We start from the raw sequence: 22219 nt of genomic DNA on the forward strand, positions 1-22219 counted from the left end.
CTATCAATCAAAACGGCAATGGTAGTATTCGTTATCATCCTCTATACGGAAAGAATGTTGGGTTATGATGACCTGTTAAGTTATCAGAACTTCCACAAATAGCGTTGTGTGCTAGCCATCTTGTCCCACCACTTTAGACCCGCTCTTTTTTTTTTTTTCCTTATTCACTAACTAACTGAAATCACCCCTTCACTAGTAGCCTAGCTGTGCATCCCGCCAATTGCCAACCATTTAATGCTCCAAGATCTAAACTCTTCCACTCCATTTATTTAAAGCCTTGTTCTTTCGTACCACGACCACCCATCTCTCCCACTCTCTCCCTCTCCTCTCTAGTCATCAACAAAAGTATCAAGAATGACTATGAAGGCGAAACATTTCCTGAGGTCGTCCCTGAAAAAGTGGAGCAAACTGGCCAGAAACACCATCTCTTCTTCTTCCTCGGCCTGCGAGAGTTGCTCTCTCCAGTGGGTGTTTTGGCCATTCACGCATCGCGAAGTTGAAAATGGCTTCATTCCCAGAGACGTCCCAAAGGGTCACTTGGTGGTCTACGTTGGAGACAATCACAAGCGGTTCGTGATCAAAATCAAAATCTTGGGTCACCTGCTTTTCAGAGCGCTCTTGGATCGAGCTCGAGAAGAGTACGACTACAATGCTGATTCCAAGCTCTGCATCCCTTGCGACGAGAAGATGTTTGTGGATGTCATTCGCTGCGCTGCATCTCCTCAGGAGAGTCGGATCTGCGGCCCGTGTTTCTGACAGTGGCGACAGTGACGAAGACAAGATTTTTGAGAAATTTGATTGATTAGTATAGTTACCATATATATATATATATATATGTTGTATACTATGAAGAATACGTGCACTTGTAATATGTAACGTCGCGTAATTCTCTCTAATCAGTAAATGTGATTTCATGTTCGCATACAAGTGAAATTCGTTTTGGGGATTCAAGGTAAGGTCCACTTCTCTTGGAGTGTTTGGACATATTGACTGGACATCGATGCTTATGGTATGAATCCTAACCATCAACATGTTGATTATCAACATCCATGAAACAACAGCTCTCAATGACAATGCTTTCGACATGCCTTTGATATGATATCAAATAAGGGTACATACTCCGTTCTTTTCATTCCAATTTGCCGCAGTAGGTATGATTGCCACCGTCGAACTTTGTATTTCGGCTTCTTTCGATGTGTTATTAAAATTCAGTATTTAGGTTAATTTACCTATGATTGTTTTGGCAAAATTGAATGATCTAGTGAGGAACTCATGGTATTTTCAATGAATGCGCTCATTTGCAAGATATGATACTACAGTGACGAGGAGTGATTCAGGTGGGAAAAAGAAAGAATAACAAGAGGACACAGTAGAAGTATAAGAAAATCCATTCAATATCAGTTTGGTTAATTTCTATTTGTTTATTAGGAAAAGAATCACGCTGTGAGCGGAGGAAAAAAAATGGGCAAAAAAACGCTTCAAGTGCCATAACTTTGGCCAAAGGGACACTTAAGTGTCATAACTTACGAAAGGTACACTTAAGTGCCAAATTCGAAAAAAACGGATCACTTGAGTGCCACTGCCAAAATCCGGCCAAAACGCCAACATGGCGTTTTTCCTGAAAGCGCGCCCAAAACGACGCCGTTTTGCACGCCGACGTGGCCAAAACGGCGTCATTTTGGGCTGACGTGGCAAAAAGAAAATTAATTAAATTAATTTTAAAATTAAATTTAGTTAAAATATTTAAAAATAATAATTTTAAAATTAAATTTATTTAAAATATTTTAAAAATAATAATTTAAAAAACTTTAAAAACCTTTAAAAATATTTTAAAAAATTAAAAAAAAAAAAAGGAATGGGGGAGGCGGCCGAGGGATCGCCCTTAGCCGCCGCCGCCGCCCCCGCCGCCGGGGAAGGGCCGGCGACGGCGAGGGGGGAGGGTCGGCCGGGGTCGCGGCCCGCCCGGGCCGGCGACCCGGCCGACCGGTGGCGAGGGCTCGCGAGCCCGCCTCGATCCGGGCGAGGGTCGCAGCCCCGCCTGATCCGGCGGCGAGGGCCGCCGACCCGCCGGATCCGGGCGAGGGCCGCGCGCCCCCCTGCATCTAGCGGCGGGGCTCGCGGCCCTCGCCTGATCCAGCCGGCGAGGGCTCGCGGCCCTCGCCTGCATCCAGCCGGCGAGGGCTCGCGGCCCGCCCGCATCCACGGCGAGGGCTCGCGAGCCCGCCGCCGGCCGACCGGCGAGGGCCGCGAGCCCTCGTCCCGGATCCAGCCGGCGCGAGGGCTCGCGAGCCCTCGCCGCTGGTCGGCCGGGGTCGCCGGCCCTTGGCCGGGCCCGGCGACCCCGGCCGACCTCCCCGCCGTCGCCGGCTCTTCCGGCGGGCGGCGGCGGGGCCGAGGGCCGATCCCTCGCCCGCCTCCCCCCTTCCTTTTTTTTTTTTTTAATTTTTTAATTTTTTTAAAGTTTTTTAAATTTTTAAATATTATTTTTTAAAATATTTTAACTAAATTTAATTTTAAATTAAATTAAATTATTTATTTATTTATTTTGTTCCACGTCAGCCGAAACGACGCCGCTTTGGCCACGTCAACGTGCAAAACGGCGCCGTTTTGGCCGCGTTGCCGGAAAACGCCACGTTGGCGTTTGGCCGGATTTTGCCGGATTGGCACTCAAGTGATCTCTTTACTCCGATTTTGGCACTTAAGTGTACCTTTCGTAAGTTATGGCACTTAAGTGTCCCTTTGGGCAAAGTTAAGGCACTTGAGAGGTCCGCACGTCAAAAAAAATGTAACAAAGATGGCTTCATTTTACCTATTTTGGAGTATTCCACTCGATTTTGTAGGATAAGAAGATTCAGATCCGAAATGAAATTTTAAGAAAATGCTTTGTGTTTATATTGACTCCTTTAAAATCCTTTCCACTGTTCTAGCATGCGCTGGACAAAGTTCATTTTTTTTGACAGAAAGAGGGACTTTCATGGCATATTAAGGCACCGTTAAAGGCGAAATTGGGTTTGCTTTATCACATTACGAATTTGCTCTCTCTCAGTGGTAAGTAGTAGCTATGGTTATAACACTTCTTCGTAATGTTGGAGATAGAATTTGATCTTATCTATTAAGATTACAATTGATATAGCATATCATAGACATATAATATTTTAGGAAAAACAATATTGTGTATATATTCTTTCTGATTCATTTTTCTTCTCTCTTGTACTACAAATACCAACACTTTCTTGTACATTTTGTGATAACGAAAAACACAGAACAATATTCCCTCAATTGTTCTGCATTTCCTTTCATGGTATCAAAGCAATGTTTCTGACCCACCTTCTGCACCAAATTTTCCAAATTGCCTCCAATTGTCTTCTGTTTTTTTGTTGCTACAAATCACTATCTGCAGAACAAAATCAGCACATTGAAAAGAGGAATTCAGCCTTTCATTCAATATGCAGAACCCCAGTAATACAAAATTCAAAACCCAGGCTTAAACATAACAGAAGAATCATCCGACCAACCTGCTTCTGCTCCAATCACAGGACAATTCCCTACTCCAGCTTCATGGCCGTATGTACCATGGGTTTCGGTTCAAGGACCATGGACATCCGAGCCAAATCAACAGTGGAACTATGGCCCAAATGGAGACCCAGATCCAAGTTCGGGCCATAAACCCAAATTGAACTCGGGTGGGTGGGGAATGAATCCTTACCCGAGTTTCCCACCCAGGTTTGTGCCGCTGCCCTTTCCACCCATCGCCGACCGTCCAGAACACGGCGAAGCACTGTACACATCACCAGCCGACGTGTGATATCCCAAGTTTCCTGTTTTCTACTGAATAAATCGGGCATTTCATCGACGCGCCTATAAGGCTGTTCTTATAGCTGATTACTCTTGAGATAACTAGACTACTCGAAAAGCTATTAAAAAATTTTAATGCAATAATTTTGAGAATTTGACCATGAATCGACTTCTTAACCGTGCTTATCTTTAGAGGTCAATACGGCACAGTTAAAAATTGATTTGAGACTAGAGATAGGTTTGTTTGATTGAGATGTGTGGCTAATCGTGGGTGACACCACTAAATTAGGAAATTCTCGTCGAATCGATTCTAAATTGATTCTTCTATCATTTTGGTACCTGTGTCCGTATTTGAATCATTGAGATTTTCACGACAACCGAGAGTTGTCAATGTATTGAGTGGGTTCATTGTGGCTCGAAGAAAATCGATCACGGGTCATTTGTACTAAAAATCTTCAAAAACTACTCGATAACTTAGGTCACACTAAAAACGCGCCTGAGTGAAATTAACCGCAAAGTTAAATCCGATTTCAGAAATTGAAGATTTTGTCATATCACAATAAATTCCTAGGAACGTCGACTCAGTCTCGAAGATTTTTCAGAACCCGAGACTTTTTGGAAAAAGTCGGCATAAGATCGTTTTTGTTCAAAAAAAGGCCAAAGATTATTTTTGGTTGCAAAATTGGGATGCAAGATGAATATATGGGTGAGGAAAAATATCGATTTGATCGATGGAGAGTCAATTGAATTTATTGAGGTTGGTTCATAACAAAACAAGCCCGATTGAGTGTCCAATTGAGAGAAATTTGTATCAAATTTGTGTGCCTCCCTTCCCTAGCCATTTGGACCGATTCAAGGTTGAAAGGAGGAGCCTTGGTGGCTCATGGATAGCCAAGGAAGATGCTTGGCCAAGGATGAGTTTTGGGGGACAAAGATGTGGAAGATTTGGCCAAAGAGATCCCACCAAACCAAGCCAAACTTGCCTCTCACTCCTTCCCCTCTCTCCTCCTTGCCATCCACCCCATTTCTTTCTCTCCTCCTTGCCTTGCTCGACACACCAGCAGCCAAGGAAGACCAGTAGCAAGCCGTTGGATCGCCTGGACCGCCACCTCACGCCGTTCGCCCCGCACATGCCACCATGCCAGGCTGTCACTGCCCCGCCCCCACCATGTGACCTCGGCTCCCCTACAGCCCTGTTTTGTCGTCCAGCTGCTGTTTCAGATTTGTTGGAGCTCATCTGAAGCTGTCCCGGTCCCGTTTGACCCCCATGAATGTTTGTTAAGGCCCGGTGGCCTTTTCACCCTTTCCCGATCAATCCCCGTGCTAACCGAGCTTATTTCCATTATGGTTCAAGATAGAGCAGAAACTTTGTGGGTATTCTAGCACCTATTGATCTATTATTTATTGAACAAATTTTAAAAATTTTCCGGATTCGTCTCGGCTTCAATTAGGCATTACAGCCTAAATTGGATTTATTGTATTTATTTAATAATTTTTGAAATTAATTAATCAATTAATTATTTTCTGGAAATTAGGTAGGGATTTCGACATTTGGGAATTTTATGCTAATCATTGTGGTGTAATCCGTTTATTTATTTGAGCATTGAGTTGTGTTGAATTGAATTAAATATGATTTTAGGATTTTATTCCTAAGTTATTCAATTTCGGAAATTGATTGGAAAATGACAGCGTGGGTCTATAGCGCCAATAATATTTTGATGGGCTATATATGAAGTGGCAGGAAAGAAAATTGTATTATGTGCTCGGAGACCAAGAAGGTCGTCTTGGAGAATGCACGTGACTTGTGGATTAAATATAAAGTAATGAGAAAGAGAGTTGTAATACGTGGCTTGAAGACCTAGAGTATCGTCCTGGAGAATGCACGTGATTTGTGGATTATAAATCACCTGTGAATAGCACGTGGCTCGGTGATTAGTACATCACCTTAGAAAATGCACGTGACTTGGTGATTTGGTATATCACATTTGAGAATGCACGTAGCTCGGTGATTAAGTTGCCTTAGAGAATGCATGGGGCTTTATGATTAGACATGTCATCTTAAAGAATGCATGTGACTCGGTGACTAAGTATATTGCCTTAGATAATGTACGTGACTTGATGACTAAATATATATCGTCTAGGAAAATGAATAGTATGGATTAATATGACTGGGAAATGGTCTAAATGACATGTAATCGACTAGGTCGATTGATCGATGATTCGATCTGATTGAGTGATGTGATATGATAGTGTGTATTTGATATATATACTGACTTGTAGGACTGGAACTGAGGCCAAGGTAAGTCCTTTGACTTGTGTTATGCTTAGGCAGCCTCTAGAGTGTATTGGTTTCCTAATTGGGTCTTAGGGGATAGAACTTGCTGAGATGTAATCTCATTCTGGTAGTGGGACAACATTTCATGTCCCTAGATGGCAGCACCTTCACCTTCTCGTCCTCCCATGCATTTTGATATACTCGAAGAAGTCATCGAGATAAAAATTCACTTCCCGATGCACCTCACCCGGAAGGACTAGAGTACGTCCTAGTTAAGTTGACTGTCTAGGTTGACGTGGGTAGAGATGACCTAAGGCCCCACAAATATCGGTCGTGGTATCGTGAATATCATAATGGGTGAAAGGAAAGTCCCATACCATAAGGTGATGTACCTCTTTTGTTTTAGAGGAAGCATTCGAAGAAGGGATTGTGGATCCCAAAGATAGAGCGGTGACCGATGCCAAGGACTCTAAGCTTGAGAGTGACCTGACTCTCCTAAGCAATCAACAGTAGACTCTAGGCGGAGCATGCCGGAAGGAGAGATTGAACAAGAAGAGGTGTGGCCCAAAAAGAAGCTGTGAGGAGGGAACTGATGAGGACGTCGAGGGAGTTGAATGACGAAGGAGAGACCTTGATGAGGAACTTGAGTTGTGATCGAGATAGATCCGACTTTTGTGAATAGTATTGTAATATATACTATGAGGTTTGCTTGTATAAAAGTGTGGTTTGTGATTTTTAGTTACAAAAAATATAGCCATACTTTTCTATCCCATTATTTTATTGTTTAGAGATTTTTATTTACTTTCACATGCATATTAAAATGAAATGGTCGGTGATACGTCCTAGAACGTCGTTATTAATCAACAAAATGAGGGATGAATGCGTGCCCGAGAATCGAGGTGTGATATGACGGCGGAGCTACGACTAATCACTCTTCAACTCGCATGAACCAGATTACTATTCAACATGGGCAAGGGATTTCGGCGGGCTCTCGTTACAAAGGATAAGGACGAATTCCTTGACGGATCTGTCCCTTTCTCGATCGCTGAATGCCTGTAGCGCCATTGGCGCAAATGCAACCAATTAGTGCATACATGGATCGGAGATTGTGTGACATCGGAGGTTGCAGCTGGGCTTCCTTCGACTGAAGATGCAAAACTAAGTGGAATAATATCAAGAAAATGTATAGGAAGCTCGACAGGGTCAAAGTTTTTTCGCTCACTCAAGCCCTCGCCGAGTTGAAACAGGGGAACCTCCCAATTACCGCCTATTTCAATCGGCTCTCAGCGCTCTGGAACGAGTTTGAGGCGGCTGAGGAGCAACTTAATGGACCGAGTTGACACTCAACGTACAGAAAAATCAAAGACCACGAGAAGGTGACTCGGTTCCTATTAGCCCTAAATGAAAGTTATGTACCTTTCGCTCGCAGATCCTCGCCATGGAGACCGTCCCGCTGCTCAAGCTGCATCTTCCAACTTGTTATCCAAGAGGAGAATCAACGAATAGCTGCTGCCGGACTTGGAAGGAGGAGAAAGCATGGCCTCGCTGCGCTGGCAAGGGTTTCGGTCGCTCTCATGGCGGCCTCCGCGCGTCGCGACGAGCAACAACCTCGGGAGGAAACCCTAGGTCTTTCGAGAGCGAAGAAGATGAAGACAACCTTAATTTTAGGGCTTATCGAATGAACGGTTCAGATCGAAGCTTGGATCAGATGGTCCTTATTCATTCAGTAGAATCGACGGTAGAGATAAACAGGGGCACGGATCTAACGGCCCAAATTTCACCCGATCGAATGGCGTGGATCAAAGGAGACACGGCTCTCATTTAATCTCGTATGGGACCGAATCCAGTGGTCATTATAATGTTATGTCATCACAGAAGGGACGAAGCCAAAATTATAAATTTAAAGGTAAATATTGTGAATATTGTCGGCGTCCTCATCATACCATTGAGACATGCTGGAAATTACATGGTGAGCCCATTAACAAAGAAAAGAAAGGAAAAGAATTTTCTGCTTATCAGGTGTTAGCACAAGGAAATGACAAAGCTCATCAGCCTATTTCCAGGATCAATATCGAACATCATGAAGGCACTAAATCGGTTACAAACAGTTGACAAAACTGCAAATTTCTCAAGTACTTCATCAAACAAGACTAATAATATTTTAGTTGATGCATGTATTATTGATTTGGGCACAGTGATCACATAATTTTCCATGAATATTTATTTTCTAGTACCTCTACAAAGCCTGATTCCATATATGTTCGGCTTCCAAATGGAAATATTACGATGTAAAAGATTGGTACTGTTCACCTTAGCAAAAACGTTATCCTTAAAAATGTTCTCTATATTATGGAATTTGAATTCAATCTCATAGTTGTTTCCAAAGTCTGTGAGGACAATTATTGTTGAGCCAATTTCAACTGCGAAAATTGTTCCTTTTAGGACCTTTCGACCGGGAGCGATGGGCTTGGGTAAAATGGAACAAGGGCTGTATTTTTGGATCAATTTCCCTAAAGATTTTGATATTTCCTCTTTGAATAAGGGCATTTCTTATAATGCTATTGCCGGAAATAAAAATTCACTTTCTCATAAGCGTTTGGGTCACTGTGCTTGTTTTCCTTATTTTGATTGTAAAGTATGCCCTCTAGCAAAACAAACAAGACATCCATTCCCAACTAGTGTATCTCGAGCCACTAGTATTTTCTCATTAGTACATATGGACATTTGGGGTCCTTATCATACACCACATCGTGATGGATCCCGATTCTTTCTTACCATCGTGGATGATTATTCTCGTGTCACTTGGGTATTTCTCATACAGTCCAAAAGTCAGGCTTTTTCATGTCTATCGAAATTCTTATCCATGGTTAAAAATCAGTTTGATAAACATGTTAAGAGGATTCATACAGACAATGGAAGTGAATTATTTTCAACTGAGTATCTATCTTTTCTATCATCACAAGGAATTCTCCATGAGAGTTATTGTGCTTACACTCCGCAATAGAATGGAATTGTCGAACGTAAACGTCGACACCTTCTAGAAGTTGCTCACGCACTGAAATATCAAGCCTAAATTCTTGAATCTTTTTGGGGGAGATTATGTGATCACGTCAGCCTATTTAATTAATCGCATGCCAACTAGAATATTAAAATGTTGCACCCCTTTTGAAATGCTCTTTGGTAAGCAACCAGACATTAGTCATCTTTGAGTGTTTGGCTATCTTTGCTACATGATGAATGTTCGATATCGACATAAATTGGATCCTCGTGCTCTTCGATGTGTCTTTATGGGATATGCCACCCTACAAAAGGGTTATCAAGTTATGGAGGTATCTACAGGTCGTTTCTTTGTTAGTTGTGATGTTATATTCCATGAGAATATATTTCCCTTCCAAGAAATGGCATCTTCACATGAACCACCCATAACAAAATCAAGTCATTGACAATTTTTATTGGTGGATGATATTTATGTACAACCACAATATGTCTTGATTGCACCAGATCAATCATTTTCTAACCCACGTTTTACGACGGCGTGCCGCGGATCTCCAACTCTCCCTACCGGATCTTCTGATTCTCCAACAAGGCAAAGTAGTAATGGGCCTCCTTTGTCACGTATTGGACCATCATCTCTAGCAGTTGACAGGCCTAGACGCTCAAGATGACAAGTTCGTCCTCCGACATGGACCAAGAACTATATTCGCTCTACCTTGAGGACTTCAAGTACACAATATCCGGTATCCTCTTATGTTTCTTCGGTCGATTATCGCGGGAACACATGTGTTGCATCAGTCGAATATCTGAATAACAAGAATCGTCTTCCTATGAGGAAGTAGCATGTGATATTCGTTGGCAAAGGGCCATGAAAGAAGAGATTGCTGCTCTCACAGAATAACACTTGGGACATCGTCCCTCGCCTTCTCACAAAAGGCCCATTGGCTGGAAATGGGTTTATAAAATAAAATATAAGGTAGATGGTTCAATTGAGCGATACAAGGCTCAGATTGTCACTAAATGATTCACGCGAGTGAAGGCTTTGACTATCATGAGACTTTTTCTCCGGTTGCTAAAGAGATCACTTTTTTGCTCTTTTCTGGTGATTGCTGCATTATGTAATTGGGACTTATATCAAATGGATGTCAACAATGCCTTCCTACATGGAGACCTTGATGAAGAAATTTACTTGGGGCTTCCATAGGAGTACGTGACAGGGGAAGTCTTGAGTGTGTCGTCTCCGCAAATCCCTATACGGGCTTAAATAAGCCTCTTGACAGTGGTATGCAAAATTTACTGCAGCACTTACAAATGTGGGTTTTTAACACTTGAAGCATGATTATGCATTGTTCACATGGACCAAAGGTACTTCATCGATCTACTTATTGATTTATGTTGATGATATACTTATAATGGCAAATGATGATGTTGCAATTCAAAAGTTCAAAAGATACTTGCATTTGACTTTCCATATTAAAGATTTGGGTCCTCCAAAATATTTTCTTGGTATCGAAATAGCTTGATCCAGTGAGGGAATTTGTCTTAGTCAGCAAAAATTCGTCCTGAAAATCATATTAGATGCAGGATTATCTGGGTGCAAACCAGCTGCTGTACTTATTAAGCAAAATATCAAATTGACAACACATGAATATGATGTAAATTCTTCTTCTCCAAATGAAGTTCCACTACTCAAGGACCCATCGGGATATCAGCGACTTGTTGGCAAATTAATCTATCTCACCATGATCAGACCTGACATATGTTATGCAGTACAAATACTTAGTCAATTTATACACAACCCGAAGCAATCACATATGAATGCAGCACTAAAGGTTGTAAAGTACTTGAAGGGATGTCAAGGACTTGGAATTCTACTATCCCATGATTGCAACATGAAGATGACAGCATATTGCGACACAGATTATGCTACTTGTCCTATGACAAGAAGATTCATGATTGGTTTTTGCATCAAGCTAGGAAAGTCCTTGATTTCATGGAAAACGAAGAAACAGTCAACCGTTTAATTGTCATCAGCAGAATCATAATATCGAGCCATGGCAAAAACTGTTTGCGAGATAATTTGGATACAAGGATTTCTTTTAGATCTTGGTGTGCAAGTCAACGGAGCAAGTGAATTGTTTTGTGATAATGATGTTGCGCTAAATTAGCAGCAAACCCAGTTTTCCATGAGAGAACAAAGCATATTGAAGTTGATTGTCATTTTACTCGAAAAAAATTCAAGAAGGCATCATTACAACTCGAGAAATTGGAACGTAGAATAGCCAGCAGACATCTTCATTAAGCCGTTATGCTAGAGACATCATAGTTATTTGTTGAGCAAGCTTGGCGCCTTTGACATTTATTAGCCGCCAACTTGAGGGGGAGTGTTGGAGGAAGAATTTGATCTTATCTATTGAGATTACAATTGATATAGCTAATCATAGACATAGAATATTTTAGAAAAACAATATTGTGTATATATTCTTTCTGATTCATTTTTCTTCTCTCTTGTATTACAAATACCGACACTTTCTTGTACATTTTGTGATAATGAAATACATAGAATAGTATTCCCTCCATTGTTCTGCATTTCCTTTCACGTAAGCAGAACTTTCATTCATTCCTATTGCCTACATTGATTTCAAAGGTCTAATGCTAAGTTATTTTATATTTTGGTGAGAAAGATTCAGTCCTATTCACTTCTTATCAAGCATCATATAATTGAAGTTCTATTTGGAGCTTGAAATGTCAAATGACACATTTGATTGGAACAACACCTCACAATACACCTTGCGGAAAAATGATCGAAGAACCAATTACAGTAATAACAAATCCGAGAGTGGCAAACTATCCAATCCTCCAAAGCTGTAGCAAGCAACATATCTGGCAGCATTTGATGCTGAAGTGGAAGAAACTTGCAACAAGATGACCCCAAATTGAGAACATAATGGGGGAAAATAGTGCACTTGGCCACCATCTCTTTATCATGAAAGATCCGCGTTAAACTAATGAACCATCAAATCCTCATTCAGCTTGAACTCGATGAATGGTGATTGCTCGTGCTCACGAAGATCATCCTTCCATAATCATACTAAGCATTTCCTCGAGATTCCAATCCACAAATGTAACAGCAAGCCACTGAAAAAGAAAATGCGTCTTCATCTTGTCATTGATTTTGAGAGAGTAGGAGAATGCATGAGAAGCTCGCAAAGATATGGATATTAGTCACCCATCTAGTGTTTGAATGAGAAACCTTTGCCAAAGAAAAAAGTCATAAATCGATATTTTTCCAAAATATGCCCAGTTAAATTCGGTGCATAAAAAAGTGCTCGGACTCTTGTCATGATAAATTGAATCGATCATACTTTAAGAAACAGTAAAAATCCAAACTCCATCTAATAATGGAAAGCAAGGAGCGTTTACATGTGTTTCTTGCGCTATGATTGCCCTTGCCTATCTCGTAAGTAATTAAGGAGTCTACAAATTTATTTTACCCTCAAAACTTCAATGAAACGTCGGAAACTCCACATAGCTGATCGATTAGCTTGTTGAGAGTCTCATGGCTCGAGCCACCTTTTTTTACCGCTCGCCTGGCCGCTCTTCCTAGGGCTTGGGCCCTTTCCCTGGCCCTCCTCCCCTTCTCTCCACCCATCAGCTCCCTCACACCGTCACAAACTTCTTCCCTGGGAACACACATCCTTCGTCCCGACCAGTCTGCCCAGTTCAACCCGATTCCCGCCCCAAGCCCGCTTACGACTAGCTTCACGTTCAACGGTTGTTCCGCCATCATTGGCCAAGCCAGGATTGGCACGCCTGCCGATATGCTCTCCAGAACCGAGTTCCAACCACAGTGGCTCAGGAACCCGCCTATTGACCTGTGACCCAATATCTGCCGCTGGTCGACCCATTCCCTTACTATCAAGCCCTTACCTGATTTCACGCCCTCTTCCACATCTTTTGGCACACACCAGGTCGTTGACCGTACCACCCATATGAATGGAACCCCCGATTCCTTCAACCCGAATGCAATTTCGTCCAATTGGGCGTTCGCCACATCAGCCTGCGTCCCGAACGAGACATATAGTACGGACGCCGGTGTGACTTGCTCGGTGAGCCATTGCATTGCACTAAGACTATGCTTTATTTGATTACAATTGTTGAACTTTTCGCAATCTTTGAGCTTCTTGTCATCATCACACAGGAAAAGAGGACCTACACACCAAGCTTTGGCTCCATTATGATAAAACGACTCGAAAGATGAGATATGGCTTCTCTCTAGTTCCTCGAAGCTGTTGATAATGACGCCCCAACTATTCACATCGGCCTCAGCGACTTCCCACAAGAACTGACAAGCCGGATTGTTCAGATCCAAATTCCTTATTGACTCTGGGACGTCCGAGATCGCCAGGTCAAACGGGACCCTCATACCTGGAAGATCTAAAGAACTAGGGTTCTGGGAAGCCGCTGGCTTCAAATGAGGCATGTGTTGGCATAAGGATTTAGAAATGGCCATTGCGAGGACACTCATCCCATGGAACACCAGCCTAGGAACACCAAAGGCTCGGCATGACTCGAGGGTCCAGCCGAGAAAGAAATCGGAGATGACGCATAGAGGAAGGCCGGCCTCTGAAGCCGACATGGACGCTAGGACATCCTCAAAGGCTTCTTGAGCTGCTTGGTGGCGCTGAGGAAGGCAAAGTGTAGGTCCATCGAGGGAAGCTGGGAGGTGTTTTCACAGCCTTTCGGGAGGCCATAACCGTTGGATGGGAATGGGATTTCGATGACCTGAATTGTGGGAGAATTTACTAAGTGTTGGGTGATTGACTTGGCATTTGAAGGAGTTGTGATGATGGTCACTTCGATGTTCTTGCGAAAAAGTGCCTTTGACAGGTCTAGTAAGGGCAGTGTGTGGCCGTGGGCCATGAAAGGGAAGATCACAACATGGGGCTGTCGTTGTTGGGTGGACATTGGAGAAGGCATGCTGAATCTGACGTTTTGCGGGTATTAACGTTCGAGGGTTATTGTTTTTGGTCTTGGAGAGGCGTGGAGGTTTACGCATGTATATGTAGAGAACCAAGCCCTACCTAGTGGCCATATTTATATATAGTTTATATTTTCTTTGATAGGAAAGTGGATCAATAGTAGCTCGTCGTTGACTTCCACACGAGGAAGGGTGTCAGCGACTATAATAAGTTGGGACGCCCACCAAGAAACTCTTATAGAATGGGATGATTACACAAATTATCCATGGATTTTGATCAATATATAATATAATTTATAAACTTTTAATTTATTTAATATGATTATTAAATTTTAACCAATTTGCAATGTAATACATGAACTTTTAATTTGTTTGATATAATCCATTGATTTTTATAAATGTTCAATTTAGTCCCTAAAATATATTAAAATATTCAATGTTGTCCTTCTATTAATTCAAATTCAAAGACAAAAATGTATATTTTCATATAGTTCAATGACTAAATTGAACAAATTAAAAGTTTAGGAACTACATCACATATTGGGCTAAAATTTAAGGATCACATTGACTAAGTTAAAAATTTATGAACCACATTGTACATCGGGCCAAAATTTAGGGGCGTTTGTGTCGTTTTCTTTTAAGGGACATATGAATTTTGCACGAGAGTTTTCTATCTCTTTTTGCGCTAGAATGTTTTGATAATTCTAATTGTAGATCCCACGAGGGACATAAAAGTTGTCCGTTTAATTTTAAATCCTTTGATTCCGGCGAGTCATGAGGCACGCCCACATGGGATTTGGATCTCGTCAATATCGTTTGTAGTAAATGCAGTAGTAAAGAAGAAAAGTCAATGGCTTTCAGTGCATTGTCCCATTTGGCTGTACAAGGATCAAATTTATAATGGAATAATCTCAATCAACCTTTTTTTAGTCAAAAGAAAATTGAATTCATTACTCAAAATACATGAGAAGTGCATAAACATCATTAAAAAGCAAATCAAAGTAGAGTAAAATCCAGAATATTGCAAAACCAGTCAAATACAAAAAATGAGGATGATCAATAGAGCAACAACAAGGTTAACACAAGCTCATTCCATAAGAATGGTCGGTCAAGCAAAATAATTGACATCGATCACTGGATCTCATATTTTTATCATGATTAGCACATGCGGAAAATTCATTCTCCAGTAACTATGGCGTTACCAATTAGTGGTGCACACCTAGATTGAGCTTTCTGTACACCATCGTCGTACAAAGACAACCAAAACAAGTTAAATGAGCACATATCTAACACTTAAGAGAGCAAATCTTATTGAATAAGCGAGATAGCAAAATTCTTGTGATCCCCATTAAATCTAAAGGCAGAGGACTTGTACATGAACAAAGCATTGGGGCATTGAAAACCCATAAGCATAATTGTTAAATTGTTAGATTTAAATCGAGAGAGAAGAAGAAATAGGAAACGAATAATAAAAATAAAAAATAAATAAATAACCAAAATCAATGAGAGAGAGGGAGAGGATACTAGTTCAAGCCCTCCTTCCATGTTTGAAGGTTGAAGAAGACAATGGAAAGAGAAGAAGAGAGGAAGTGGTAGAGAGTCAACCTAAAAATGCAACAAAAGTGTAAGAGGACCCAAAATGCCATTAGATGGAAGAAATAGCATATATAGAAGACAAGTTTGAGAAAAGACAAAAGAAAATGATAAACAACAAAAAATAATTAAAAAATAATTGCACAATAAATAAGAATAATTGAGTTATCAACAATTATGGGAAGATAAAACCACACTTGAATAGTAAACTACGAAAAATCTCAAATTGATATACTTGTGATAAATTTATCATATACTAATTTTTAATCACAAAAATCCCAAACTAGTGCACTTACATATTTGTGATAACTTTACCCTCCAAAAGTTCTAGTTAAATTGGATTAAAGCATGAAAAATGAAAGGGTAAAACCTTAGAATAGTACACTATCATGTATCATCCGACTCAACAATTTAATGTTCAAATTTAATAAAAATCAATGGATCGTAAATTTAATGCAAACGTATTAGTTTAGAATTTTTAGTAATCAAAAAAATATTTTAGGATAAATTTGTCATAAGTATATTAGTTTAGAGTTTTTCATGATATTAACTAAATAAAAAGATGAATATGGGACGCAAAAAACCCAACCGAAAAAAAGTACCGATAATATTGAAAGTGGAATAATATATCTGTATTAAAAGCGCCTAATGTACTCCATTAGAAGGATTGGAATCATTGATCATTCTCTAAAATTGAATTCAATTTTTAGTGAAAAAAAGTAGTATGGCTTATTTTATTTTTGGTTTTACTAAACCTCAGCACATAAATAAAAAATTGTTAAAATGACCACGTAAAAATTTGGAAATGAGTATCAAAATAAACGTTACAAGCTTTTTAAATAAATAACATCGGTGTTGTAAAAGAAAGTCCACTTCATACATAAGTTACTACATTAAATCAATATATGATTATTAAGGTAACATTATTAAGTAAATTATAATTTAATTCTAACTGTTGATCCGTCCTCGACGGACGTAAAACTGTTGGGGCCCCCAACTTTCAATATCATGCTTTAGCCCGTGCTTTTAAAAAACGATCATGAGTACATATTTAACTTTGGTCCCGCATGTTTCTCATATCACTTGAAGTTTTAAAGTCTAAGAAATTTTTTTAGAACTTTTAAATAGAAACCTTCTAATTTAAAAGCTAAATCTTGCAATAAAATATGAGACAACTAAAAATTGATTGTTCCAACTCAAGAAATAGTATACTTTTGTGCCAATGGAAATATTATAGTTACTACTAAATACAATTTTGGTAATGTCAACTAAATAAATTACCTAATAATCAATAAAATATATATTCACTCAGAAAATTATCTACTACCCTGCCGTTCCGCCTCCCCCTCCCACCCCCAAAAAAAAAAAAAACCCAAACATACTTATTATAGATTCGTCCCTGCTGTCCTCTATTCCTGTGTCAGAGTTGACTACTGGCGAATACGGCCACGTTGTTCCGGACAATGCAAGTATTTAATTGTCCCTTTTTTCCCGCGTACATAGTTTTGTCTAATCGATTATACATTAAAGTCTCTCTCTCTCGTGGCCCCTAAAGCGACCAATTCCGGTGGAGGCGCCGCTGGTTCTCCCGAGAACTAATTGTCGGTAGCCTCGGAAGACGAAGGACCAGAAGAAGAAAAAGGGCAAGAATCTGGAGATGTCAACTTGCAACAATCTTTCATTTTCATTTTGTCTCAATGTGATTAACCAAACGGTATCAGGAAAGGGATTAACACTTACTTTCTCATTCCAATGTCTTCCTTCCCTTAGCTAGCCGAGTGCCCTCGGTTTAACACATACACACTTAAATGTAAGTACTAAAAAGTCCAAATTACCAAATTGTGGTATTACACATGCACTTATGGTGTGTTTAGTATACGAAAAATCTTATAATGGATACAACAAATATGGAGGAAGATAAATATTTTCATTATCAAAAAAGTTTAGTTAAAAATTATTGTCTAACGTCCAAATTTGATAGATTTTTTTTCTTTATAGGAAAATGTTTTCATGCAAAATTTTACATTTTTAATTCACCTAAATCTATTCAAAAAAAAAATCAACTAAAACGTGATAATCTAGATTTGTCAATAAGGAGACAAAATATCTAGATTAAAAAAAAATGTAAAGTGTGATAGATAAAACTCGAGCCCTATTGGCCAAAATTCAATATTTCCTTGTTATTAAGTCCCGGGATAAGACCTCTAAGTTATGCATAGAATTAAACATGCGATTGACATAGGTTAACCAATGCAAATTTTCTAATCTAGATGATAATGATTCCTAATCTAATGATAATCATGTAGTATTCAACATGATGGGATGCACAACGTCAACTTAATCCTACGACGCACTTTCCCATTTACATATAATTCTAATCCTAATTTTCCGTTTCTTCTTCCTTTCATTTTTATTTTTATTTTTTATCTTTTATATATCATTTGTTTCCCTTTCATGACAAATGCGGTTTGAAATCTGGACTATACTAGATATGCACGACAACAAATGAGAAACGATGCTAAAAACTGAATGTAAACTTGGAATGTGTCATGAAAACTATACATACATGTAAAGGAGACATCGGGACTGCTCGAGGCCTTCCATGGGACCGAAATGTGATCCAATCCTTGCACGGCGTGGCAAGCAGTCCCGAGTTCCATTTCGAGCTTTAGACAACAATGAACAGCCCTGGAAGCATCCAGATGCATCCGTGAATCACAGAAACTGTTCTAAGGATGCGTTTGTAACATTTATGTTCCGGGGAACAATCTCCTTTCAAAATTAGTCTTTTTTTTTTAATTTCTATTTCTTAAAACAATTTATGAGTAAAAGAACATGTTTAGTAACTAAATAAAATTTATATTCTTAGAATAAAAAAAGAATAGGAATGCATCTGATATGACTCACAATTTATTTAATTTTTAATATTTTTAGATTTTTCTTTTCTCTCTCTATTCTTCTTTTGCTCCTCCTCTAGCGGGTGGCAGCAGCTGGCAAAAGTGAGCAGTTGGGAGAGGGTGCAGGGCGCGAGCGGTGGGAGGAAGAAGAAAGACAAAAAAAAAAAATTATCTAAAAATATTCCGTGAATAAGAAGTTATTATTATTATTATTTTTACTTCTTGTTTCTATTTCAAATCTATTCCATAACTACTTTTCTGATCCGAGAATAGAAAAATTAAATTAACGGTTTGGGAGGAAGAAGAAAGAAAAAGAAAAATTATTTCTAAAAATTATTCTTGTGAATAAGAAGTTATTATTATTATTATTTTTTACTTCTTGTTTCTATTTCAAATCTATTCCTAACCACTTTTCTAATCAGAGAAATAGAAAAATCAATTGACGTTACCAAATGAATTTCTACTATTTTTTTTGTTTCAAAGAGCAAAAGAACAAAAGAACAGGCAAGTTATCATGTAGGACTTAAGTCGCCTTGGAACACCTTGTTCGACTCAAAATGAGGCCAAAGCTCGCTGTCCATAACCCGGCCATCAAGCTTTGGTCCGTGAACAGCAAGCGTGGAATGCACAAAATGCAGCGATATGGCAAGCAATCAATGCGGACCATACATAACACACGCCTATGTTAATGCACATGCTTATATGACTCAAATGGCATGTAAATGAGGCCAAACGAGTCAGAACCGACTCCGGCCAGAGTAATCCACGATGGTCCAAAATGATTTTCGAAGCGCATATTTCAACGTTCAAGTGATCTAACGCTAAACAGGACACGTGTGCCCTAATCCTAACACGAACAATCATCATATATTAGCACGACAAAAAACACTATAGCGTCAATAGACAAAGTCCAACTGCGAATCACAGAAGGGGAGCTCACGGTCTAATTTTCAAAATCGGTTCAGCCGGTTCCATTTTGGTCTAAAAATTGCGTTGGATTTTCTTTGGCAAACTTCAAGAACACGTCCAAACACCGTGAGCGGGCTAAGTGAATTTGTAGACCAAGGTAATGAGCTTGCGACGCCCACAAGGGCAAGGCAAGCTTCCCATGCCACTGGTTTACACTCTGACTCCGAGCTCGGAAGTACGGCGCTGGAACTAAGATGATGAATTTGAAAGCTAAAGTGGTCTTACCTTGGATGATGGATGTAGAGGAACGAACAAGGCCTAGTGACTCTCCTAACCCTTCTCACAACTCGAACTCACTAGCTTATGGCCAAGCTCGGTCCTTCGCAGTTTGCTCTCACGTTCCTTACCTAAGCTCGCAGTTCTTCCTCACTTGTTTGCTCTCAAACTCTCACGCTTGAGGCTCTAAATTTCAGAGGAGAAAATGTCAAGAGTCCCTTAAATATTCTCTCTTCCCTCTTATATTCGCCAATTTGCAGCCCTCAATGGTCCAATTTTTGTGCGGATTTCATGGCCCTATTTCCAGCTTGTCTGACCACCTATTTGAGCTGATTTTCCTCTCAATTGCCATCAACACGATCAATCTCAATTAAGCTTCCTGAAATCAGCTGCAAATCAACCATGAAAATCAAGCTAAAACCAGTCCAATCTCCCTTAAATTCTGGCCAGTTGCTAGCCACTGGTGAACAGGTTTGGTTCCTAGTTTGGTTCATTCAATTCGCATTCATTTCGAGTTCCTTTAAGACTCAACTTGACCAAGGACTTTAAGAAAGTGCAAAAATGGATATAAAAATTGTAACATCCTGGGCCCACTTGTAATATTGTCCGTTGGGTCACCCACCTGGCGCGGACGAACATGCATCAGCCACGGTCTTTTCCCTCATGGCTTTAAAATGCGTTTCACTGATTAGGGACCCAAACATAAGCTAACAAGACCTCCCTCCCTAGGACGTGTGGGACAAGAGAGGAGGTTATCCACTCTTTATAACATCCCGGGCCCTCTTGTGTAATATTGTCGCTTTGGGTCACTCGCACGGCGCGGGCACGCCATCAGCCACGGTCTTTTCCCTCACGGCTTTAAAACGCGTTATACATATTAGAGGGACCCAAACCTTATAAGCTAACCAAGACCCCTCTAGGCGTGTGGGACAAGAGAGGAGGTTATTACCTCTCCACCTCTTAACAGAATAGCGTCATCGCTATGGCCACGGGCATCGAACGACATTCAGCTCGTGGTCCCACAGCGGTCGGAAGTCGACTACATACCACTTGTAACATCTCGGGCCACTTTGTGTAATATTGTCGCTTTGGGTCACCCACCACGGCGGGACGCACCGCCATCCTAGCCACGGTCTTTTCCCTCACGGCTTTAAGCGTTACCTACTGGGGGACCCAAACCTTATAAGCGCCAAGACCTCCCTCCCGATGTGGGACAAGAGAGGAGGTTATTACAAAAATGGCGTACAACGCGGGTCAAGTTACCTAGAAAATAGTTTTCAAGGGATTCGGGCTCAAGACATTCTCATCGATTCGAATTTTCGCCTCCAGGGCTCAAGTCCTAAAAATATGAAGCCTCTAGTTATCAAACAAAGATAAACGCAGTGAGAAATATGGATGCAAGATCGTGCGGTGTTGACGTTTTTTGTTAGGGGTCGAATTCCATCGTTATAGACAAATTCCTTTGCAAATTTTTGCGAAATCCATGAAAGGTCCATAATCCTCAACATAAGGCACGAGATTCTAAAAGTAAAATTTTTATAGATGTTAAAAAAAATGGAGGAATACTGTAAGAAATTCGAACGCAAGATTATGCCATATTGATATTTTTATTCGGGGTAAAAATTTTTGCTTTGGTGGCTTTTGCAATCTCTAATATTTTTTAATGTATGGAAGATCTTTTAAACAAAAATAAATTTAGGTGTCAACAGTAAGATGTCTAATCAGCTTCTTAAATAAAACTCAACCGCCTATTCATTTTCCTCTAATTGACTCCATAGTAAACCCTGTCTTATGGCCCAAAGTTCAGTTTTGCGGAGGAGTAGCCACCTCCTTCCTTCGATAACAAATCGTTCGGTAGTAGCCTCGATGATGAAGGACCAGGGAAAACAAAGAAGAGCAAGAATCTAGAGACAATCTAGAAAAGTAGAAACAGAAAAAAACTCTCGCCATCCTCCTCAACCATCGCAAAAATGAGGGTTTTTTTTCTTCTACTTTTGCGACCACAAACGACACTACAGCCATCGCCGGCCCCGCCGTCAATGGGGTGGCGCCACAAACAGGAGGGCCTGGTCTCCTTTTGCATATATTTTTTTCTCTTTTTCATGTTTTTTTAGTTTGTCTTTTAAAAAAAAGCTTTTGGATTTTTTTAACCTCATTTAATTAAGATTTGGTGTAAAAATTAGGATTTGGATAAAAATGAGGTCATGTTTGTGCTTTAACTAACCTCAACGCCACCTATGAGAGAAAATAAAAAAATCATGTCATCATTTTGGTATTAATGGAAGGACTTAATTGTCTTAATTTAACAAATTTTAGGACTTGATTGTATTTTTAAAAGTTTTGAGACTCAATTATACTTTCACGATAAGTTATAGGATTTATATTACACTTTTCTCTATCTTGAACAAATATCCAGTAAGAAGTTAAAAATCTCTAATTTAGCGGTGACAAAACATAATTACCCAACCACCGGCGCGGTGGCTTTAGATAAGGCCTGGC

The 22219-nt window shown here is 40.1% G+C and overlaps 1 protein-coding gene and 1 pseudogene across 1 annotated transcript; one reads left to right on the top strand and one right to left on the bottom strand.

Moving 5' to 3' along the window:
• Positions 1 to 354: 354 nt before the first annotated feature.
• On the top strand, positions 355 to 756 carry LOC104454943 (indole-3-acetic acid-induced protein ARG7). The gene has a single exon (XM_010069817.2). The coding sequence runs from the start codon at positions 355 to 357 to the stop codon at positions 754 to 756; it is 402 nt and encodes a 133-aa protein (XP_010068119.2).
• Positions 757 to 12496: 11740 nt separating this feature from the next.
• On the bottom strand, positions 12497 to 14068 carry LOC120289933 (annotated as a pseudogene).
• Positions 14069 to 22219: the final 8151 nt, after the last annotated feature.

This window comes from Eucalyptus grandis, chromosome 2 (assembly GCF_016545825.1).
Source record: "Eucalyptus grandis isolate ANBG69807.140 chromosome 2, ASM1654582v1, whole genome shotgun sequence".
In the NCBI taxonomy this organism is placed as follows: domain Eukaryota; kingdom Viridiplantae; phylum Streptophyta; class Magnoliopsida; order Myrtales; family Myrtaceae; genus Eucalyptus; species Eucalyptus grandis.